We start from the raw sequence: 22476 nt of genomic DNA, 5'->3' as shown, positions 1-22476 counted from the left end.
AAACAGGCAAGAGGTTTTGGACATCACCTTGGCCTCGCAAGAACTGAATGAAATGATATCTGAGTGGCAGGTTTTAAGTGAACACAGCTTCTCAGATCATCGCTACATCAGTTTCAAATTTGATGTTCATATCACCAAGATCATATTTCCGCCAAATGTTAGGAAAGCTGACTGGAATAGGTATAGGGAATCGTTCAATATGATGATACCGGAAATAACAGAGACAAATATGAGAAATGTGCAAGATATCGAACACGCAGTGGAGCGGATTACTAAGGCCTTCAACATCTAACTGAAAGCTGCATGCCCTAGAGGAAAACCAAGGGGGAAACATCGACCACCATGGTGGTCTACGGAATTAAGTAATATGAGGAAATCCTGCAGCTCTTTAACAAAGCAAAGTCCACCAGAGCTCCTGTGGATTGGGACGCTTACAAGAAGAATCTGAGAGGATACAAGCGAGAACTGAGAAAGGCTCAGCATAACTCTTGGAATGATTACTGCAGCAGCATTGAATACGTCCGAGGCTTCCAGACTACGGAAGGTGCTAGCATCCACGAGCTCCGCTCCAGGTTTCATTAAAACATCGGAGGGCAATTGGACAACGTCCAGTGAGGAGACGCTGGAGGTACTACTGGACACACATTTTCCCGGAAATCAGACGGTTGAACCATGCACTGGCGGTGCCACAGTGGCTCAGCGGTCGTTTCCTATCGAGGAAATTGTATCAGAATCTAGAATAAAATGGGCGTTAAATAGCTTTGGATCATTCAAATCCCCCGGACCTGATGGAATTACTCCGGTGGAGTTACAAGCGGTGGCTGACAGAATTATCCCCTGGTTGTCGGCGATATATATAGGATGTATCAACTTTGCATATATTCCATGAAAGTGGAGGGAATCAAAAGTCGTTTTCATACCTAAAGCGGGAAAAGCCTCTCACTCGAGTGCGAAGGATTTCCGACCAATCAGCTTATCATCATTCTTACTTAAGACTCTGGAGAGGATGATAGATATTTATGTTAGAACTAGCGTCGATTCAAGTTTGCTCTCGAAACGACAACATGCATACTCGAAGGGCAGGTCTACTGAGACCGCATTACATGAACTAGTCAGCTTTATTGAAAGCTCACTATCTGTCAAAGAATACACAATCGTGGCATTTCTAGACATCGAAGGAGCGTTCAATAACGTCCATCCGAGCTCGATATTAAATGGACTGACAACTCTGAATGTTGATCCAGGTATATTTTGGCTGTTAGACGAACTTCTAAGGAAGAGACGCATTTCAGCCACACTAGGACGAGCAAACATACAAAGGTATGTGAACAGAGGCACTCCTCAAGGAGGAGTTCTTTCACCTCTTCTTTGGAATGTTGCTATAAACGACCTTCTGGTTTCCCTAGAAAAAGAAAGGATACAAGTGGTGGCATACGCAGATGATGTGGCGCTAGCAGTCAGGGGAAAATTCCCATCAACAGTTAGAGATATTATACAGAGAGCCCTCCGGATGACTGAGAAATGTGCGAAAGATAATGGTCTTGGGGTAAATCCTGCAAAGACAGAACTAGTCATGTACTGCAAATATGGCAAAACTCCCACGGTTAGGCCCATTTCCTTAGGGGGTATTGAAATTCCCTTTAGGGAGTGTGCAAAATACCTTGGCGTTATTTTGGACAGGAAGCTGAACTTTAAGCTTAATATTGAAGAAAGAGCGAGGAAAGCAACGGTAGCTTTATACTCGTGCAAAAAGGCAATAGGGAACAAGTGGGGACTAAAACCAAAAATTGTACATTGGCTATACACGGCAGTGGTTAGACCTATAATACTATATGGTGTTGTAGTCTGGTGGCCGGCACTTCACCAGCCGACAAGTTTAGACAAAGTTCAGCGTATGGCGTGCTTGTGTATCTCAGGTGCATTCAGCAAGACAGGAACAAACTCCCTTAATGTCATACTGCATCTATTACCTTTAGACATTTTGGCCAAACAGTCAGCTGCAACAACGGCTGTGCGGTTGCGCGATCTATCGCTGTGGTCGGAAAAAAGTTACGGTCACAGTTCGGTCCTCAAAATAATGCCAGATGTGCCTAACGTAGTGGATTACACTTTGGCGAGTCCACTTTTCGATTAAAAGTTTGAGACTCTAATTCCCAACAGTGAGGCGTGGTGTACACGGACCACGGGGAATAAAAGATATATAGATTTCTACACTGATGGCTCCAAATTGGATGGCCAAGTGGGTTTCGGAGTATACTCTAAAGATCTGGAACTTCGAATAGCGAAAAGATTACCTGATCACTGTAGTGTTTTTCAGGCAGAAATATTAGCAATAAGAGAAGTGGTGAATTGGCTGAAAAGTAATGCTCCAAGCAATATTGGCATTAATATATACTCAGTCAACCTGCAATAAAATCCTTGGACTCTGTGATCCTCAACTCGAAAACGGCCATCGACTGCCGCAAATCTCTCAATGAGATGGCTGAGCAGCACAATATTCACCTAATATGGGTGCCTGGCCATAGGAACATACCGGGGAACTGCGAAGCAGATGAGCTAGCAAGGCTAGGAACTACCTTACATATTCCAGGGGAACTAGAATCTGTTGGTATGCCTCTGGCTACCTGCAAGCTCTTACTGCGTAAGAACGCTGTCGTGATGGCAAATGTTCGATGGGAGAATTGTAAGGGTTGTAACGACACCAAGCAAATATGGCCCCATTTAAAATTAACCGCACACTAGATATGCTAGTGTTCTCGAGACGCCAGATATCACTCCTGATATCTGCTATAACGGGTCGCTGCCTGATAGGCGATTTTGCAAAAACTATTGGTGCGAAGTATAATGACTATTGTATGAGCTGCCATGATGCGGAGGAAAAGGAATCAATAAAACAACTCTTGTTTGAGTGTCCTGCATTTTGTGTAAGGCGTAAGCAAATTTTAGGGGCATATAGCTTCAGATTACTGGCGGACCTGGAAAACGTTAACTTAAGTAGTCTGCTAATGTTTTTGGAACAATCTGGTTGGTTCAACAGAAGAAAATAATCGAGAAGGTTCAAGGTTAAAACTAGAAGTGCCCATATGTAATAGGTACTTTTAGTTAATGTGGTATCACAATGGACTGAATAGTCTCAGTGAGCCTGAATCTTAATCGGGCTGTCACTATAACCTAACCTAACCTAACCTTTCTTCGAACTTGTCAATGGTTTATAACATAATAAATCGTGCAGAAAAGGTAAGGAAGACTTGAAGCAATCTCCAGACAGCCAAAAACAAATATTTCAAGAAGAGACGAAAGAATCCCTACGACAGTATAAGATCGATGGCTCTAGACCTTCAAAACTACTGCGGAGTTGAGAGTTCACATGAAACCGTTCAAAAATTACTAATTGAACACTTTACCTGTGGAACTCTTACCTGCGACGTTTCAATTTATTGACAATGCTATTGCATTCAAGAATCCTTTATATGGACATTTTTCTGTTTAATGCGCCTTATGCGCTTTACAGACTATCAGTTATTCCGGACGACAGTACTTGTGTCGAACATATCCCATACATTGTGCACATTATAAGTTAAGTTCGAAGGCATAATCGATACTGCTGCATGTTTATGGGATCGATAACACATTTACCGATTATTTAGTCATCGCCGACAAGTTGTATCGATCCGACACACTGTAAGATTCTTTACAAACACCGACATTCCGTCCGGAATAACTGATAGTCTGTAAAGCGCATTACAGACTATCAGTTATTCCGGACGACAGTGATCGTGTCGAACATATCTCATATATTGTGCACATTATCAGTTAATTCCGAAGGCATAATCGATACTGCTGCATGTTTATTGGATCGATAACACATTTACCGATTATTTAGTCATCGCCGACAAGTCGTATCGATTCGACACACTGTAAGATTCTTTACAAATGCTACTCTATACACATCCTTATCAATTCATTCCTTTTTTCTAAATTTCTGATTATCAAACTTTCCGTCTTTATTGCTATATACATTCAGAGTTTTGTTGCTAATTATTAAAATTTTGAAAAATATCTCTGTATTATAAGTTTTTTCTTTGATTCTTTGCCGAATTCGTGTTTCAACTTTAGTAAATCGGATTTAACTACACTTGTATTTGAAGCAACTTTAGTGAATCGGATTTAACTACTTTCGCTAATTTATACTCAGAATGCTAATCTCCTCATCGATTATTGTAATAAGGTACATGTATTTCGAACTATATTCTATTTTTGTTATTTTGACACTCATTCATATTCAAAAAAAAACTAGAGATCGTTGTGTTTCTCTACCATTTCAAACTATGAATGAGCAAAACGAGCTTATTTCAATGTCCCCTGAACGATTATGAGATCACTAGAATTGTCGTGATCACGAGATTTATCATGAGTTACGAGATTTGTCGTGAATCTCTAGAATTATCAGATGTACCAACCATTTTCGACCCAGGGGAATTATCATTACACATGTCAAATGTCGTGAGCCACGAGAACTTTTGTGATCAGTGGATGGTAAGTCTCAAAAAGTTATTCGTACGGAATACGAATTTTCACTTACGCGCACACCTCTAAAACAGATCTCTATGAACTATTTTGCAACACTGACATCACATCACAATGGACTGAATAACCTAACACTGACATAGGAAAATATCCAGAATAAAACTTCTGAACTGTGTCTGGAATTGCATCAGGACCAATGCTTACGGAAAATTCAACGCCATATATAGGCAAATGAATATCGGGGGAGTGAAATGTGGGTTTCAAACCAATACAGAACATTCAATAAATTGCTATCAATAAGATTTTAACAGAAATTGCTTACTTAAGAAAACCACATACCTTTAAAAATTCCTTGCTGTAATAAATAATTCTTTTCACATCATGTACCATTTGAAAGACACTGTGGTAAGCATTTTCTTGTTCACCTTTCAGAATAATAGCACGGACGTCTATAAAATCGTTTCCATGTTTTGCTATAAAATCTGGAAACTATTGTTTGAAAATGTTTAGCAGTATTTCGACTCTCCTTATAAATTAGTCTTCCAAAATTTGGCAATACTAAATCTGGATATTAAACAAATCGGATAACAATTAAATTAACTTACATAATTTTTTGTGAACTGCGATTTGAAGAACATATCAGCTTTTTCCATTGACATTATTCGCTTATTCAATATTTTAATGAGATCTCTTTGAATATTTGCCATAATATCAATTGTACAGTAATTTAATGATTCTGTAGTACCAGTGTCGATACATGCAGATGTGGTAATTCCGGCAAAACTGAGTCGGTGGTCACCTCCTTCGTGATTTTGCCAACCGTTTTTTGAGAGTTGGTATCCTATATTTTGTTCAAGCGGTGTATCCAAATAAGATTGTGGGCACACCACTGTTGTTGATGTCAATTGTGTCCCAAATTTGTCATTTTCAATAACGGATTTTTTCATGGGAGTGTAAGTACCCGTTTTAATATAGGCTTGACTGGCTTTTGAAGTTTCAACAATATTGTAGTTATAGTTTGTTTTTTCACATACATTTTTGTTGAATTCGTGGATATTGTAGCTATGCTGTGCAGCATAACATTCGGGCTTTCTTTGAGATTGTACCAAATTATCCAAATTTATGACTGATTTTGTAAGGTTTTCTATAAAAGTAATGGAAGCATCTTGCCAAACGGAAAACGATTTTTCAAAATCTGGACTTAGTGCGGATTTTACTTTGTTCAATCCTTCCGGTGTATTATAAACGTATCCTTTTGTTATGAGCCATGCGTTTACAACTCGCGTAAAGACAAATATCATATCTTTAACAGCCCACGCTAATCCTTGAGAGTTAATATTGGCCAAGACACCATCTGGCCGAGTTATGTCTTGTTTTAGACGGGCACACAAATGGTCAATTTTATTGAAACATGGCCGATTTCGGTAAGTTCTAGATACCTTTTCAACGATATCACTGACCTTGAGAGCCAATCGTGTTATTTCGAAAAATTTTGCTAAAGAAGGGGTTTTTTGGTAAGCAAGCGATGCGCATTTATCAGCTCTATTATGGAAATTGGAATTATCTGCATCTCCGCCAACGTCATTATCCCTACCAAGGGACAAAAAAGGAAGATATTCAAGACTCTGATTAAATATTAAAATATATGCCTTACTCTGAGTTGAAAATTGGTGTGCTTCGCAAAGAGGAACTTGTGTCTAAAACATGCAGAATTTTAGAGATTTCGCAAAGATTCATATGTGAAATGTTTAAAAACAATTGATAATAAATATTACCTTTATCATGATGTGTAGCTGGGCAAGGAAAAATTCCTAAATTACCACAAGACCCATTTGCAAAGCAAACATTCAACGGATTGACATTTTGAGGAATACTTTGGGAAACACATTGAATTTGCATGTTTATCTTGTTGCGTTCCATTTGTAAATTTTGATTATTTGTTACGCTTTCAATCTCTCCATCTTGATGATATTGGTTTGCCATAGAATTTGATGGATTAGAAACAGGCGGATAAATTGGTACTGGTGCATACGGTATCAAGGGATATGTTACATTAGGCCCCTGCCAGAATGGAACCGGAACAATGGTAGTAGTATGCGGCCAAAAACTTGGTATGTCTGAAAAAAAAAAAAAATATTACTAAATAATTTAATATACAAATTTACCAACCTTGGCTTATTATTGGCAATCTCAAACGATCCATTCGGATTTTTTCTAGCAATTGTACTCAGATGAAAAATGTGCGTTCAAGAATGGGAAAATTCTTACTTCTTCTGATTTTCTTTTGTTAAGAACACGTATGCCTATTTTCAGCAACTATTTAAACTAATTTTAATACATGTTCGATCCCCTGCTTGTGGTATACTAGTAAACATATTGCTTAATTTCCTCTTGTAGAGCTTCTTTCAGTTTAACCATTAGATGGTTCCTTTAAGCCAATTGAATATTTTGCGAAATCATTATAAATTATAATGAAAAACCAATAGAACTGTTAAAATATGTTCGAGTCTAGTAAAAAAGACAGTAGTGTGCTTTGAAAATGAGCGAACAAACTTCAAGATATATTAAAATAAGAAAATGTTGGATTTAACATAGACCGGCATTCTATTTTATCTCTCTAAAATAGTTTTGGTATTACTTATATGACATTTTCCGCCAAGGAATTTAACTTACCGCGGATTTTGGGCTTCCCATCAGGGATGAAAACTTACATTTTTAAATTGTACCAACGAGAATAAAATGTGTACTTTTTCGGTTAAAATTTGACCAAAATTCAAAAATAATGGATTGGATTAGGGCTGTCACCCGCGATAAATACCGTCCCGAAATCCTGAGATTTTCGGGAGGGGATTAATCCCGATTCCCGGGAAAAACGAAAAACTAATTCCAATTTGTTAAATTTGTAACTTTTTAGCATTAGGGCTGTTTTCTTTTTGCACTGGATACAACATTTGTATGGGCTATCCAGTACATCGTTGCACTGGTGTTCTATCCAGAACATCTCATCAGTGCAAGTCGCGCCGATCTTGCCAGATTGTGTTTTGATAAAGTGACGCTTCATCGATTCACAATAGCACTTTATTGTGACTAATTTATCGAAAAACATGTAATTCAAAGTGGTATAGTGTCATAAATAATCGCAGCAGTAAATATTTATTACTAATTGGAGCATTTCATACATTAAAAATGCAAGATTTCACTTCTTTTCTGTGATTGTTTTTTAAACAGCTGATGACAGTGTTGCATATTTTTGGAGATGTCCTGGATAAACGAGTACTCTGTTTTCTTTTAGTCCTTCACGGCTTAGGGTATCCAGTGCTAAAAGAAAACAGCCCTATTATTTATTAGGGATGTTTTCTTTTTGCACTGGATACAACATTTAGGGCTGTTTTCTTTTTGCACTGGATACAACATTTGTATGGGCTATCCAGAACATCGTTGCACTGGTGTTCTATCCAGAACATCTCATCAGTGCAAGTCGCGCCGATCTTGCCAGATTGTGTTTTGATAAAGTGCTGCTGCTTTCATATCATTCGAACTTGTCTTGTTCCAGCTGATCTGATGCGAGGGGTGAAACCAAGAGTTTCACCCCGATAGAAAATGTCATATACATATATGAGCTTTAGAGAGGAATCTCTGTAAGATCTTAAATGCCTCGATGTTCTTGGTGCGGAGGATTTCCTCTATGTTGCGGGCAGTAATGCCAATTCTATAAAGATCCTTAAAGAAATTAATTCTCAGTCTGCCATCAACCAATCTGCATCTAAACAAAACATGGTCGATAGTTTGAGAGAACCCACAGTCACATAGGTGTGTTGGTGCAAAATTAATGACGAACAAGTGGGCCTTAAGCTGATTGTGGCCAAATCTCAGCCTGTTAATCAGGCATACAGTATTTCTTTGCAGCGAGCTATCTTTAAACCATGGAGGGGAATTAACGTTAGGCTCCAACCGAAAGAGGAATCTCCCAAAAGGGCTCCCTCGCCACTTCCTCTGCCATACTTCAATAGCCTCCCTTTTGTGTGTTGGGTAGAAGTTCTTATGGTATGTAAGTCCAGATATTGGGTCCGGAATGTTGTTGTTTGCTATTTGATCGACGATTTCGTTTCCTTCAATGCCCGAATGACTCGGGACCCAAAGGAAATGTACGGACTTGGCACTTTGATGAAGATCAAACAAAATATGTCTGATCTGATAGATTAGAGGATGATGTTTATTCTTGCAGTGAGATTTTAGTGACATTAGAACTGAGCGGCTATCCGTTATCAATAAAAATTTCTCCTTATCTGAACCGTCAATTTAAGTGCCTCCAGAATGGCAAAAGCTTCTGCTGTATAAATAGAGCTGGTCGATGAAATGCGGAAAGAGCCTTCTATTTCTAAATTCGCATACCAGAAAGCAGCTGATACCCGATCAGGTGTTTTAGATCCATCAGTGTAAATTCTTTCAAATAGTGCCCAACGATTGGCGACAAGACCGTTGAATTTGTCTTGTATTTCGAAACGTGTAGCCTCATTTTTCTTAACATCCTGGAACTCTATAGCAGTTTTGTGGAATATTGCTTCTAGAGGAATTGTATATTTCGGATGTGTGTTACATGGAAAGACATCTTCAAATGCTATCGTTTCTTGTACCATTTTCATCCATTGAGGTATTTTGTCGGCTTCGACGTGAGAGATATAATTTCGAGTGATCTCTATCACCGGGTGGTCTTGCAAGCGGAGATTCTATTTGCGAAACAGCGGCCGAGGTACTTGAATCTCTCTGGTAATGGCATTATATTCGCAGTTTGTTCCAAACTGAGAACATGCGTAGAGCACATAGCTCCAAGGCATATCCTAAGGCATTTGTATTGTATCCTTTGTAAAGTAAGTAAAGCGTCCTGGGAGCATTCCAATAGCAAGAACCCCATGTAATCAATCTTGGGACGAATAACAGCCGTATATATCCTTAGTAGATTCTGTGGGTCAGAACCCCATGATACACCGCACAGGGACCTTATGATGTTAATAAAACTTGAACAGTTGCTTTTTATGGCCTTTATTTGTTGATATAATTCAAGATTATGGTGGAAAATGAAGCCAAGAAAGTTAAAAGAATCTTCATATTCGATTGGGATGCCATAGATGGTGATTTGGCTGGGGATAATAAATCTCTTTCTTTTCCTGTGAAATATGACCGCCTTAGACTTAGACGGAGCTAAAGTTAATTGTATGTTATGAAGGTTCTCAATCAGAATGTCTAGGTTTCTTTGAATATCCCGGAGGGCAATAGACAAATCCGTATTAGAGGTGTATATCACCACGTCATCAGCATATGCCAAAGCATCAATATCCAAACCGTCCAGAATAGCGTTGATGTATATATTAAAAAGTAATGGGCTCAGGATGGAACCCTGAGGAGTCCCAGTAAAAGATCTTCTATGAAGATTACCATTTTCCGTTTGTATGACGTATTCTTTATATATCAATAGATTTCGTAGGACTTTGAGACAATGAGCACTAATACCAATATTTAAAAGCTTCTCGCAAAGAATTTCTAAGTTTACTCCTTCAAAAGCGTTTTTGATGTCAACAAAGACAGCAACTGTGAATTTCTTGTTTTCAATGTTCGATTTAATATTAGCCCATAAAATGGAAATATTATCGGCTGTGCTTCTGCCTGTACGGAAACCGTTTTGATGATGATGTATTTTGTGGTTTTGCTCAAGGAAATGTTCAACCCTTACCTTGATCATTTTCTCAAACGTTTTTCTTAGGCATGATATCAATGCGATTGAACGATAGGAAGTGACCTCCTGAGGTGGCCTATTCTTCGGTGGAGACAGTGTTTCCGCCTGTGTTGCCAAACTGTCAATTTGAATGCAACAATGAGTACTACCCATTGTCTCTTTCAAAGTCTTCCATGTTATGATGTTCGCTATATTGGAAGAGACCTACAGCTGAGTGACCTCTGGAACCCAAAAAGGTTCGATAACCATCGTTTAGAATCGCCAAGTCATAGTCCTGAGCGAATTGAAATACCTCACGGCCTTTCAAGTCGTTAACAGAGTTACCCCATTGTATATTATGTGCATTGAAGTCTCCGCAGATTATAATATTGTCTGAGTGTGAGTACTTGTCCAAAATATTCTTCAGGTCAGAAGCGTTGTATGAAATAGAGGGTGGAGTATAAAAAGACAAAATTAGTAACGGGCCAATATTAGTGTATATCTCGCAAGCGATGTATTCAATTTCCGTACGGATATAATCAGAAGGAAGTAGTTTGAACTTGATAGTGGACCTTATTAGTATAGCGACCCCTCCACCTCTAGTAGAAGATGGGCGGTCTTTTCTTAAAAAGTTGAAGTTCGCAATCTTGCAGTTATCGGTAGGTTTCAAAAAAGTTTCGGAGATACAGGCTATGGAAAAATTATTTTTATTGAGAAATTCGGAGATTTGTTGCTGTTTTTGTCTAATGCTGGTTGAATTAAGTTGTAGTATCTTTATGTCCATTATCTATAGAAGTTTTAGTATCTGTTAAGGAAGAATCTTGTGTAAGTAAAGAAGAATGGAATGTTTCGAAATCGATGTTCTTAGAGATGAGTATTTTCTCACGGGATGAAAGTTCAGTGTCAAAAGATATATCGGATCCGAGGCTGAGGTCCTCGTCCTTATCCAAAATGGGTGCGTTTTCACATACTGATACTTCTGCTACTATATTTGGGGTTTTTGGCTCGACTGCCTTTTCCCAGTTATCGGAAATAGTATTCTCCTCTTCCTCTTGAATACTGATCGGAGTGTTAGTTTCTGTTGTTGTAGAATTGTGCACCGAAGCTGCGCTCTGAGAGATACCAATGGTTTTCCCATTACTGGGCAGCACCACAGGTACCAGGGCACATTGTGCGTCTCCAACTCTACGTTTCTTGTTTGGAATAGGAGGGAACTCTTTGGAGTTGAACGAGAAAACAGATGAGACTATATTTTGTATCACAGGTTTTCGAGGGGCCATAAGTTTAGCCATTTCGACGTTTTTATTCCTAATCTCAATTCTTTTCTCGCAAGAGTCCGAAGTGGCCTCATGAAACTGTTTGCAATTAACACATTTAGGTATTTCCTTGCATTCGTCATTGTGGATTTTGCCACAGTTGTGACATACCTTCTTTTGCCGGCTGCAAACCTTCTCGCTATGATTGAATCTCCAGCATTTCTTACACTGTACTACAGCTTCCACGTAAGGCTTGACTGGAAAGATAACCCCGCAAAGCACTATGTGCGATCCCTGAGAACGTCACGCTGACTTGGTCCAATCTTTCGATGCCGCTCTTCCACTTTTTCGTGAAGCGTCTAACTTCTATTACTGCAGCAATATCTGAGAGAGGCTCAAATTCATCAGAGTGGCGAATCCGAATGTTCTCGAATATAAATTGATCAGTAAAATCCTCCTGATCCGGTATAGCTGTTACACCTCTAGCCTCGCATAGTTCAGTTGGTATGTAAACTCTACCGAAATTTTCGGTAGCGTTCAATTTCGTAAGCTGGTACGCACCTCTAATGAAAATAACAGGGTTGTCAAAAGCATATTTTGGCAGCAAACATTTAGTTTATTACAATCATTGTGTGCGTAAAAGTTTTAAAAGGTCTGTAAATAATAAACAATTTATTTGAGGAATACTTGGAACATATAAAGGGTGATTCTTTTGAGGTTAGGATTTTCATGCATTAGTATTTGACAGATCACGTGGGATTTCAGACATGGTGTCAAAGAGAAAGATGCTCAGTATGCTTTGACATTTCATCATGAATAGCCGAACGATCTGCCACAACGTCGAATTTTCAGTGAATGGGCCCTAGAAAAGTTGGCAGAAAATCCGCTTTTTTATCGACAAATTTTGTTCAGCGATGAGGCTCATTTCTGGTTGAATGGCTACGTAAATAAGCAAAATTGCCGCATTTGGAGTGAAGAGCAACCAGAAGCCGTTCAAGAACTGCCCATGCATCCCGAAAAATGCACTGTTTGGTGTGGTTTGTACGCTGGTGGAATCATTGGACCGTATTTTTTCAAAGATGCTGTTGGACGCAACGTTACGGTGAATGGCGATCGCTATCGTTCGATGCTAACAAACTTTTTGTTGCCAAAAATGGAAGAACTGAACTTGGTTGACATGTGGTTTCAACAAGATGGCGCTACATGCCACACAGCTCGCGATTCTATGGCCATTTTGAGGGAAAACTTCGGAGAACAATTCATCTCAAGAAATGGACCGGTAAGTTGGCCACCAAGATCATGCGATTTGACGCCTTTAGACTATTTTTTGTGGGGCTACGTCAAGTCTAAAGTCTACAGAAATAAGCCAGCAACTATTCCAGCTTTGGAAGACAACATTTCCGAAGAAATTCGGGCTATTCCGGCCGAAATGCTCGAAAAAGTTGCCCAAAATTGGACTTTCCGAATGGACCACCTAAGACGCAGCCGCGGTCAACATTTAAATGAAATTATCTTCAAAAAGTAAATTTCATGGACCAATCTAAAGTTTCAAATAAAGAACCGATGAGATTTTGCAAATTTTATGCGTTTTTTTTTTTAAAAAAGTTATCAAGCTCTTAACAAATCACCCTTTATTAACAATTTTTAAAAGCGATTAGCTGGATTAAAATTTGTGTACACAGCCCTGTTTTTTTTGTTGTAGACTATAAATTTTTGCTTCCGAAAATTTCGGTAGAGGTGCATACCGGCCTTAAATAGCAATGCATTTCTTATGGGAATGAAATTTTTCGCTAGAGGTGCATACCGGCCTTTAGGGTATCCAGTGCTAAAAGAAAACAGCCCTATTAATAAATTGGAGTCTCCATTCAGTGCAAACGGCCCTTCCCTGCCAGCATTTCAAAGTTCCATTTCATCGCTACCACAGACTCGTAAATGTCACCACAACCATCGCGAACTGTGATGGGGAAGCATATCAAAAAGTACAAAATGTACATGAAAGTATTTTGCCATCACTACTGTTAAAAGAGCCATTTTATTTTTTTGTGAAACGCCAAGCGCAACCAGCTTGTTATATTTTATTTAAATAAAAACGAAAATAAAGTTCTGAAAACATAGATATTACGCTTAAAATTGTGAAAGGTATATGGTGAACAATTTTCGACTTTCCAAATAGAATAACTTTCCAAATAGAATAAAGTGATCGTTTTTTAAATATTTTTCCAGGCACGCTGTCTCCAAGCCGGGAAAATAGAAAAATTATTTTGTGTTGTTTGGTAAGTATTGAATTGTATAATATTGTATTCCTTTGAAAGACCTTTTTGGTTTTTATAATTTTTAGATTGGAAAATTGCATACAAACGGTTATGGATTCAATCCTAGTTTCGACTAAACATTATGAAGTTTTGCAACGGTGGATTACTCCCTCTGGAATGTTGGAGACATTTCGGAGTGTTTCAAACCTACTCTAAATTTTTCATCGCAATGGGAAATGGTGTTCAGGCTCGGCTATTAAAAGGAGATTCCTTGTCTTTGAGCTTCCTCACTCAGTGACAAGAGAGAAGTTCAACACTGCTGTATCCAGCGTTACCGTTGTGCCACTTTAGTGGCAAATTTGCCACTTTTCTTGGGCGGTGCCACTTTTGCGCCACTTTTTGTTTGTGCCACTAAATGTGATACTTTTTACGATTTTGTGCCACTTTTCCAATAATTCGTGCCACTTTTTCAAAAGTTTAAATATTATGGATAGTTATCACCATAGATGTGTTATTAAGAAAATTTAATGTTGTGCACCAACAGCCTTCGCTCATTAATTCTTATTACGTGAACAGTTACGATTAAAATTATTTGGTAAACCGTACTTTGAATATGCCAAATTTATTGTGGCATGAAATATCAGGATAAATATGAAAATGTTTAAGGTTTGTATTACGACCGCAGGAAATAATTGATGATGGATCCCATAAGGACCCAGTTAGAAAAAATTGCAATCGCCCTTTGAGGCAGATTGTTCCAATTCTACTATATTCCTCAAAATGAATGCTGGAACAGTGGACAGTATTGAAGCATTACCTCATTAGAGAAAAATTGGAAGAAAAGTGTCCTAAGAAATTAGAGAAAGTATATGTTAAAGATCCAAAATGCACTTTCAAATACCACAGATTTATCTTAAATTTTAGTTTATATTATCAAAAGTATGAATACCGTTAACAAAATATTCCAAAACGTGAGTACTATGTTCGGTTTTCGAGTTGAAAATCACTTTATTTTCGCGATTACTTTTCCTGAAATAATCAAAATTATAAATGATTGAGTTATTGAGTTAATTTATCTGCTTTATATTGAACTGTTTTAGTAAAGTAACCGCGAAAATTTCAACTCGAAAATCGAACATAGTGATTACCTTAAATTGTCTCTTACTTATATTTAACAAAAATATTCTATTACAAATATACATAAATTTTGTAAGAAAGTTTGTAAAAACGTGATTTAGCAGATATCGACTATAAAAATTCTTTGTATATTAAAAACATTAAAACAATATAGATAGGTCACAAAATGACATCACAATCCGAAAGTCGTGGACAAATTTTACCATGAATTGACATAAATGACAAAAAACTGAAGAAAAGGGGGTTCCGCATTACTTCAAAACCAATGATGATATAAATTATTTTGATATCGTAAATAAATTTAAAGATATAATTGAAAGGCCTGATTACACTAGCCAACAGCCATTTTGTGAATTGTTTCTAGCATATTTTTTCTTATTGATTATGACCTACTAAACACGAAAATGATTTTTAAAAAATTTTCTGTCGATTGGTTTTCGGCTTTTCTAAGCCGCCAACATCCAAACTACTTACCCGATTTGAAAATTTTCTGAGAATGAGTTGTAGACGACTCACTTTTCTTTAATTTGAGTAGTATTAAGATCAAAAAGGTTAAAGAAAACGGAAGATATGCTCAAAATTGGAAGTGTACCTCCAAAAATTAAAAAAAAAATTTCAGCTATACGTAAAAAAATTGCTGTTAGCATTTTTTTTATATTTTATATGAATCTTTATATGGTTTTTTCTGCCACATTTTTACTAAAAAAACGCCGTTTTTTAACCTTTCTAAGCCGCCAACATCCAAACTACTTACCCGATTTGAAAATTTTCTGAGAATGAGTTGTAGACGACTCACTTTTCTTTAATTTGAGTAGTATTAAGATCAAAAAGGTTAAAGAAAACGGAAGATATGCTCAAAATTGGAAGTGTACCTCCAAAAATTAAAAAAAAAAAAATTGTATCTCGAAAACCAATCGACAGAAAATTTTTTAAAAATCATTTTCGTGTTTAGTAGGTCATAATCAATAAGAAGAAATATGCTAGAAACAATTCACAGAGAAAAGTTTGTTATTTGTTGCCTAGTGTTATTTTATAGACGCTTAAAAAATAATTTTAAATAGGATTTGTTCACCAATTTGTATGAATTCGCAAAATATATTTTAACTTAACCTCATAGCAGTATTTATTTCTTAAGTTTTTTTTTTTGTATAAGTTAATAAAAAGAATGTGCCACTTTTTGTGCCACTTTTCAAAAATAATTGTGCCCCTTTTTTCGACGTTTGCCACTTTTTGTGCCACTTTTTGAAAATTCCCAACGGTAACGCTGGCTGTATCATAAGGGACTGAATAGTCAAAGTGGGCCTAAAATAACGGGCTGCCACTATAGCTAACCTAAACTGTACCCGAATGTTTCACAATTGGCACCTTAAATGTGAGTATTAAAACCAGGATAACATTACAACCTTGCTATTTTACAAAATACGGCCTTAAGAGAATAATGTATGCTTTTAGTTTTAACCATTTTAATTTTTGCTAAAAGTACCTATTTGAACTTTGATGACGTCGTTCAATACAATACCTATAAATAAAAATAGTTTACAAAATAAAATTTTTGTCAAGTATATTTAATGTGAGGTGATTTTTTTATGTATTTTCATCTCCTGAATTCGAATATAGAAGTTAAATTTTTATATGCAACACGTTTTGAGATATACTTACATTAAAGGTGATACTTTAACGTAAGAATAAGATTAGAAGAAAAATGACAAAGTTATAAGCATATTTTGTGAAAATGTGCCCTTTTTTAAATATATTTTGAACCACTTAACTTATCACAGATCCACATTTGTTCGATATAATCGTACATTTTTAACTCGAGAAATGATTTTTCTAATGAAAAAGGACAAAAATATATATAAGTATATCTCAAAAACTGTTTCATTAAAAAATTTTTAACCTTAATTTTCGAATTCACTTGATGAAAATACATAAAAAGCAACCTCTAATCAAATGTAAATTGTAGTGTAAACTAGTGTAGTTACTGTTGTGTCCGAACGGAGACAAATAAATGCACACTTGATGTTGTTTGATTACTAACAACTATTTTATTTAATATATTTTACATTATTGAAACAAAAAAAGGAACACTTGCGTATAGCTTTGTGTGTAACAGACGAATGTAATCAACTTGCAAAAAATGGCTACTGCCACAAACTATAAAAAGCACTCAAAAGGTAACGGCTTGTATTTATATACATCTAACATGAACTTAAACATTAACATTAGATACATTTAGTACAAGCTGTAGGGATGTCGCTTCATGTTAGCCGGGATACTACACTCTCCCACGCTAATAGAGAACATGGCTGTGTAAGAACGTGGGAAGTTTTCTTGTCCGCTGAGATCTTCGAAGTGGGGTTGCTTGCGATGCTTGCTGCTGCGAAACTGACGGCATACTTGGTGGGTCTATTTGCTGCTCTATTATTATCTCCTCCATTTGCGATTTTTTCTGCCTTCCAATCGAGTCTTGCAGTGGTTTGTCGGATGTTTCTTGAGGTTTATGTACCATTGATTTGAGTAATTGATTAATGTGGCGCTTTAATTTATACCCATTGTCTAGTTTGACAATATAATGACATTTTCCCATCTTCTTTACTACGACTCCGAACTTCCACACTTGCTTGTTCTGATTGTGCCATCTCACCTGCACTCTTTCACCGACTTCCATACAGCGAACTTTCTGTTTCTTCGATACATCTGAATATTGATGTTTTACTGGCCGAATGGCAGTAACAGACGAATGTAATCAACTTGCAACAAATGGCTACTGCCACAAACTATAAAAAGCACTCAAAAGGTAACGGCTTGTATTTATATACATCTAACATGAACTTAAACATTAACATTAGATACATTTAGTACAAGCTGTAGGGATGTCGCTTCATGTTAGCCGGGATACTACACTCTCCCACGCTAATAGAGAACATGGCTGTGTAAGAACGTGGGAAGTTTTCTTGTCCGCTGAGATCTTCGAAGTGGGGTTGCTTGCGATGCTTGCTGCTGCGAAACTGACGGCATACTCGGTGGGTCTATTTGCTGCTCTATTATTATCTCCTCCATTTGCGATTTTTCTGCCTTCCAATCGAGTCTTGCAGTGGTTTGTCGGATGTTTCTTGAGGTTTATGTACCATTGATTTGAGTAATTGATTAATGTGGCGCTTTAATTTATACCCATTGTCTAGTTTGACAATATAATGACATTTTCCCATCTTCTTTACTACGACTCCGAACTTCCACACTTGCTTGTTCTGATTGTGCCATCTCACCTGCACTCTTTCACCGACTTCCATACAGCGAACTTTCTGTTTCTTCGATACATCTGAATATTGATGTTTTACTGGCCGAATGGCATCTAACTTAATACGAATGTCTCGGCCAAGATACAGTTTTGACGGGCTTAGACCACAAGCTAAAGGTGTTGCCCTATACCGTAGTAGTATCTCTTGCACTTTCGCATGAATTGGCATATTCTCGCTCTCCATAGCTTTCAACTTGGTTTTCAAAAATTGGACATATCTTTCTGCCAAACCGTTAGTAGCGAGATGTCCTGGTGCAATGAACTTTTGAAATATCCCGTTGTTCACACAAAAATTGTTTGAAAACAGAACTCTGAAAAATAGAAGCATTATCAGATACTATTATTTCTGGTAAACTATGGGTTGTGAAAATATTTCTTAAAAGCTGGATAGTTATTTCTGATGTTGGTGATTCCTTAATTATCCGTATTTCGGCCCATTTTGATTTTGCATCAACTAAAACGAGAAAGTTATAATTTAAGAAAGGACCAGCGTAGTCTATATGAACACGTTGAAAATTTTCCTTCGGCTCCTCCCAATGGTGTTGTTCCACTTTTGGAGGGCTTTTTCGTACTCTTGCACACTCTGGACAACTTTTTACCATATTTTCGATATCGCTATCAATACCTTTCCAGAAGCAATATTTTCTTGCTAACTGCTTCATTTTCACAATACCCATGTGTGTGCGATGAAGCTCATTTAGAATTTCTTTACGTTGGCATGTTGGAATCATAACCCGATCACCTTTGAATAACACTCCATCTTGTATAGAATACTCAGGATCTGTATTCACACCATTCATTAAGGATTGTTTGAGTTGAGCTAGTTCTTTATCTCGCATAGTTTTCCTTGCAATCGTCGATGAATTAATAGAATAAGTGGATATTTCGTTAATTTTTTGCTCTTGAATGACTTGCGTTTCTTTATCTAGAAAATGTTTAGACTTGGTCACGTTTTGAACTGGAGCGCGAGATAAACAATCAACGTGTATATTTTGATCGGCTTTCCTGTGCTCAATTTTATAATTGAAACCCTGAAGAAACGAGGCATAACGCAACAAACGGGCTGATGTCATAGCTGGAGTCTTTGAATCCTGGTGAAAAATTCTAGATAGAGGTCTATTGTCCGTAACTAGGGTAAATTCTCGCCCATATAAATACATGAAAAATTTTTCCACTGCAAACACTATCGCCAATGCCTCCCTATCGAGTTGGCTATAATTCTGTTCCGCTTTTGTTAATGATCTCGATATGAACGTTATCGGACGCTCCTCCTCACCTGAGACATGTGACAAAACCGCTGCCACCCCACTGGGCTTGCATCACATCGTACGGGGTTAATACCCTGTCTGTCAAAATCTCAGCTTTGAGATCAGCAAATGCTTTCTCGCATTGTTTACTCCAGTAAAATCGATTTCCTTTTTCCAATAGCTGGCGAAGATGATACGTTTTTGTTGCTGTATCTGGTATAAACCTAGAATAGTACGTTATCATTCCAAGAAATCGTCTTACCTCAACTGGATTTTGTGTTCGTGGCATCTTTGATAAGGCTTCTGTCTTCAACGGGCATTTTGATATAGAATTGTAGCTAACATTGTATCCCAGGTAATGGATTTGCTCTTTAAAATATTCGCACTTTGACTTATTTACATGTAATTGATATTTCTGAAGACGTTGGAAACATTCTGTCAGCCGTTCCCGACATTCCTTTATGGTAGGTGCATGTACGATAATATCGTCGAAGTAAGAAATTGTTCCTTGTAGCCCTTGTAAAATTTGGTCCAATATCCTGTTAAACTCACTTGGCGCTGTCTTAATTCCAAAAGACAATCTATTCATTTGATAAGTGCCTCTGTGTGTTGATATTGTTTGGATCCTTTTGCTGTCATCGTCCACTGCAACATGTAAATACGCTTTATATAAGTCGAGTTTGCAAAAATACTTAGAATTTTTTAAAGAATTAAAAATTTCATCAATCTTCTTGATAGGGTAATGTGCTGGCTCTAATTGAGGATTGACGGCAATTTTATAATCCACACATAAACGGACATTACCATCAGGTTTTGGAATAACAACCAAGGGTGATCCCCAATTACTGGTGTTAACTTTTGTTATGATTCCATCTCGCTCTAGGCTGTCCAACTCACGCTCGACTTTTTCTCGAAGTGCAAATGGAACTTGGCGCTCTCTTAAAAATTTCGGCTTTGCTCCTGGTTGCATCTTTAGAGAAAAAATTAGATCTGGAATGCAACCTACCTTTTGCTGAAAAATTTCGGAATATTTTTCGATTATGTCTGCAACAGATTCATTTGATTCATTGTTTATTTTCTTTACCTCCGAATTGCTTTGGTCCAGTTCATTTAAACAAATATTCAAACGTCTTATCCGTACACGCCCAAGCAAAGCTGTATGTTTGGGGGACACAATATACATTTGTTCTTTTGTTTTCCTGCCATTATATTGTACCATCACGCTGACTACACCCAAAGGCACAAATACATCACCGGTATAAGTTCGGAATGCAATATTTGTTTTTTCGATTGGAATATTTAAGTTTAAATCATCAAAATCACTTTTTGGAATCAGCGTGTATCCTGCTCCGGAATCCACTTCAAATTTTTGTTTGCGGCCATTTATTAATACAGTAATTAAAAACTTTCTTATTTCCGACGGTGGCAACTCAGTCTCATTGTAAATATCAATAATTTGATTCACACCAAAAAATCAGTATCTGTATCTGATGAATACTCTTCGACATACGATGTTTTGTATTCCGCCGTTTGTTTACGTTTTAATTTTGTTTTGATACACACCTCCTTTACATGACCATTCATTCCACACGATGAACACTTGAGTTTATTTTTCTCGATTTTGCAATCATTCGATAAGTGATTACTTCTCCCACATCGCAAGCATAACCCTTCTACTCCTACTTTCTTATAATCGATGTTTTTGTTTGGTAACTTCGATCGCTGTTGTTGATGATTTCGATGGTCATTTCGATTACAGATAACACCTCGATGAACTTGATGTACATCACCTGTTGAACAAGCCGCCATTTCATCGTTGTTTACTTTTGCTGCTTCCAAGACTTTAGCTTTCTCAACAATTTCCGAAAATGTAGCCTCCGGTTTTTGTAGCAATTTTTCGCGGATACTATTGTCGCGAATCCCCCTTATGAATTGAGCCCTGGAAAAGATGTCGGCAACTGATTTCCCACATGAACATTCAAATTGGCAATCTGTTGACCTCTTCTGTAACATTGCCATAAACTCAGATATCGTTTGTCCATCATTTTGCACTTCAGATAAAAATTTGTGTTGTTCAACCAAGATATTTTTCTTTGGACAGAAATGTTTTTCCAGCAGTGCCATAATTTCTTCATATTTTAACTCACACAAATTTCTGGGTGCCGCTAAAGTTGTTAGTGTTGTGTAATTCTCTGTGCCAATATACTGCAGCAATAGTTTTGCACAAATCTCTTTATCATTAAAAACCTTGTTTAGCTGGAAATGGATCTCCAACCGTTGTTTGTATGTTTTGAATGTCTCTATTTTAGGATCAAACGAATCGAAATTAGATATTATGTTGATACTGGTGCTTGTTGATGTTTGCTGCTGTGCCAAAGCCGTTGTCATGGATGTGATGGCTTCCAACAGCTTCTTCATTTGCTCCTCTGCCATATTGATTGTTTTACAAAATCGTTTCTTTATCCTCGTCGCCAATTTGTTGTGTCCGAACGGAGACAAATAAATTCACACTTGATGTTGTTTGATTACTAACAACTATTTTATTTAATATATTTTACATTATTGAAACAAAAAAAAGGAACACGCGTATAGCTTTGTGTGTAACAGACGAATGTAATCAACTTGCAAAAAATGGCACTGCCACAAACTATAAAGAGCACTCAAAAGGTAACGGCTTGTATTTATATACATCTAACATGAACTTAAACATTAACATTAGATACATTTAGTACAAGCTGTAGGGATGTCGCTTCATGTTAGCCGGGATACTACAGTTACTAATTACTTTTTCCAACTTCTTTTCATTACAGATTGTTATGTTTTATCCGCGTGTATAAGGCCAACGAAGAAAAATAAACGTAAATAAATCTTGTACAACACTTCAACTCAACTTCCAATACTTCGATGGAATTCAATTTATTTCACACATTTAATAAATGTAGAAGTTATTGTGTTAAATGATTTACGGGTTTCATTTCAACATATCGTTAAAAACGACAAATTTTATTGCTGGGACAACAAACATTTGTAGTTGTTATAGCAGTAAAAA

At 37.1% G+C, this 22476-nt stretch overlaps 1 protein-coding gene and 1 long non-coding RNA gene across 9 annotated transcripts in view; one reads left to right on the top strand and one right to left on the bottom strand.

Annotated features, from left to right (window-relative positions):
- Positions 1-7843, bottom strand: part of mtsh (mitoshell) — a 164136-nt gene extending 156293 nt beyond the window's left edge. For 2 of the 8 annotated variants that reach the window (XM_075295820.1, XM_075295817.1), the window contains exons 1-5: positions 6697-7178; positions 6303-6644; positions 6182-6224; positions 5133-6117; positions 4867-5016 (exon numbers count right to left, since the gene is read on the bottom strand). In XM_075295820.1, coding sequence (XP_075151935.1) covers positions 4867-5016; positions 5133-6117; positions 6182-6224; positions 6303-6644; positions 6697-6730 — 1554 coding nt within the window. In that variant the 5' untranslated portion in view covers positions 6731-7178. Of the gene's footprint in view, positions 1-4866; positions 5017-5132; positions 6118-6181; positions 6225-6302; positions 6645-6696; positions 7179-7200 lie in introns of those variants that run through there. The other 6 variants (XR_012719546.1, XM_075295823.1, XM_075295818.1 and 3 more) reach the window with 5 other exon arrangements.
- Positions 7844-13527: 5684 nt separating this feature from the next.
- LOC142225970 (uncharacterized) lies at positions 13528-22388 on the top strand. The gene is made up of 4 exons (XR_012719545.1): positions 13528-13632; positions 13717-13766; positions 13832-16254; positions 22238-22388. It is a non-coding gene; the product is annotated as an uncharacterized LOC142225970 (long non-coding RNA).
- The last annotated feature ends 88 nt before the right edge of the window (positions 22389-22476 follow it).

The sequence above is a fragment of the Haematobia irritans genome, chromosome 2 (genome assembly GCF_050003625.1).
Source record: "Haematobia irritans isolate KBUSLIRL chromosome 2, ASM5000362v1, whole genome shotgun sequence".
NCBI lineage: Eukaryota > Metazoa > Arthropoda > Insecta > Diptera > Muscidae > Haematobia > Haematobia irritans.
This window is presented reverse-complemented; position numbering and strand designations above follow the sequence as displayed.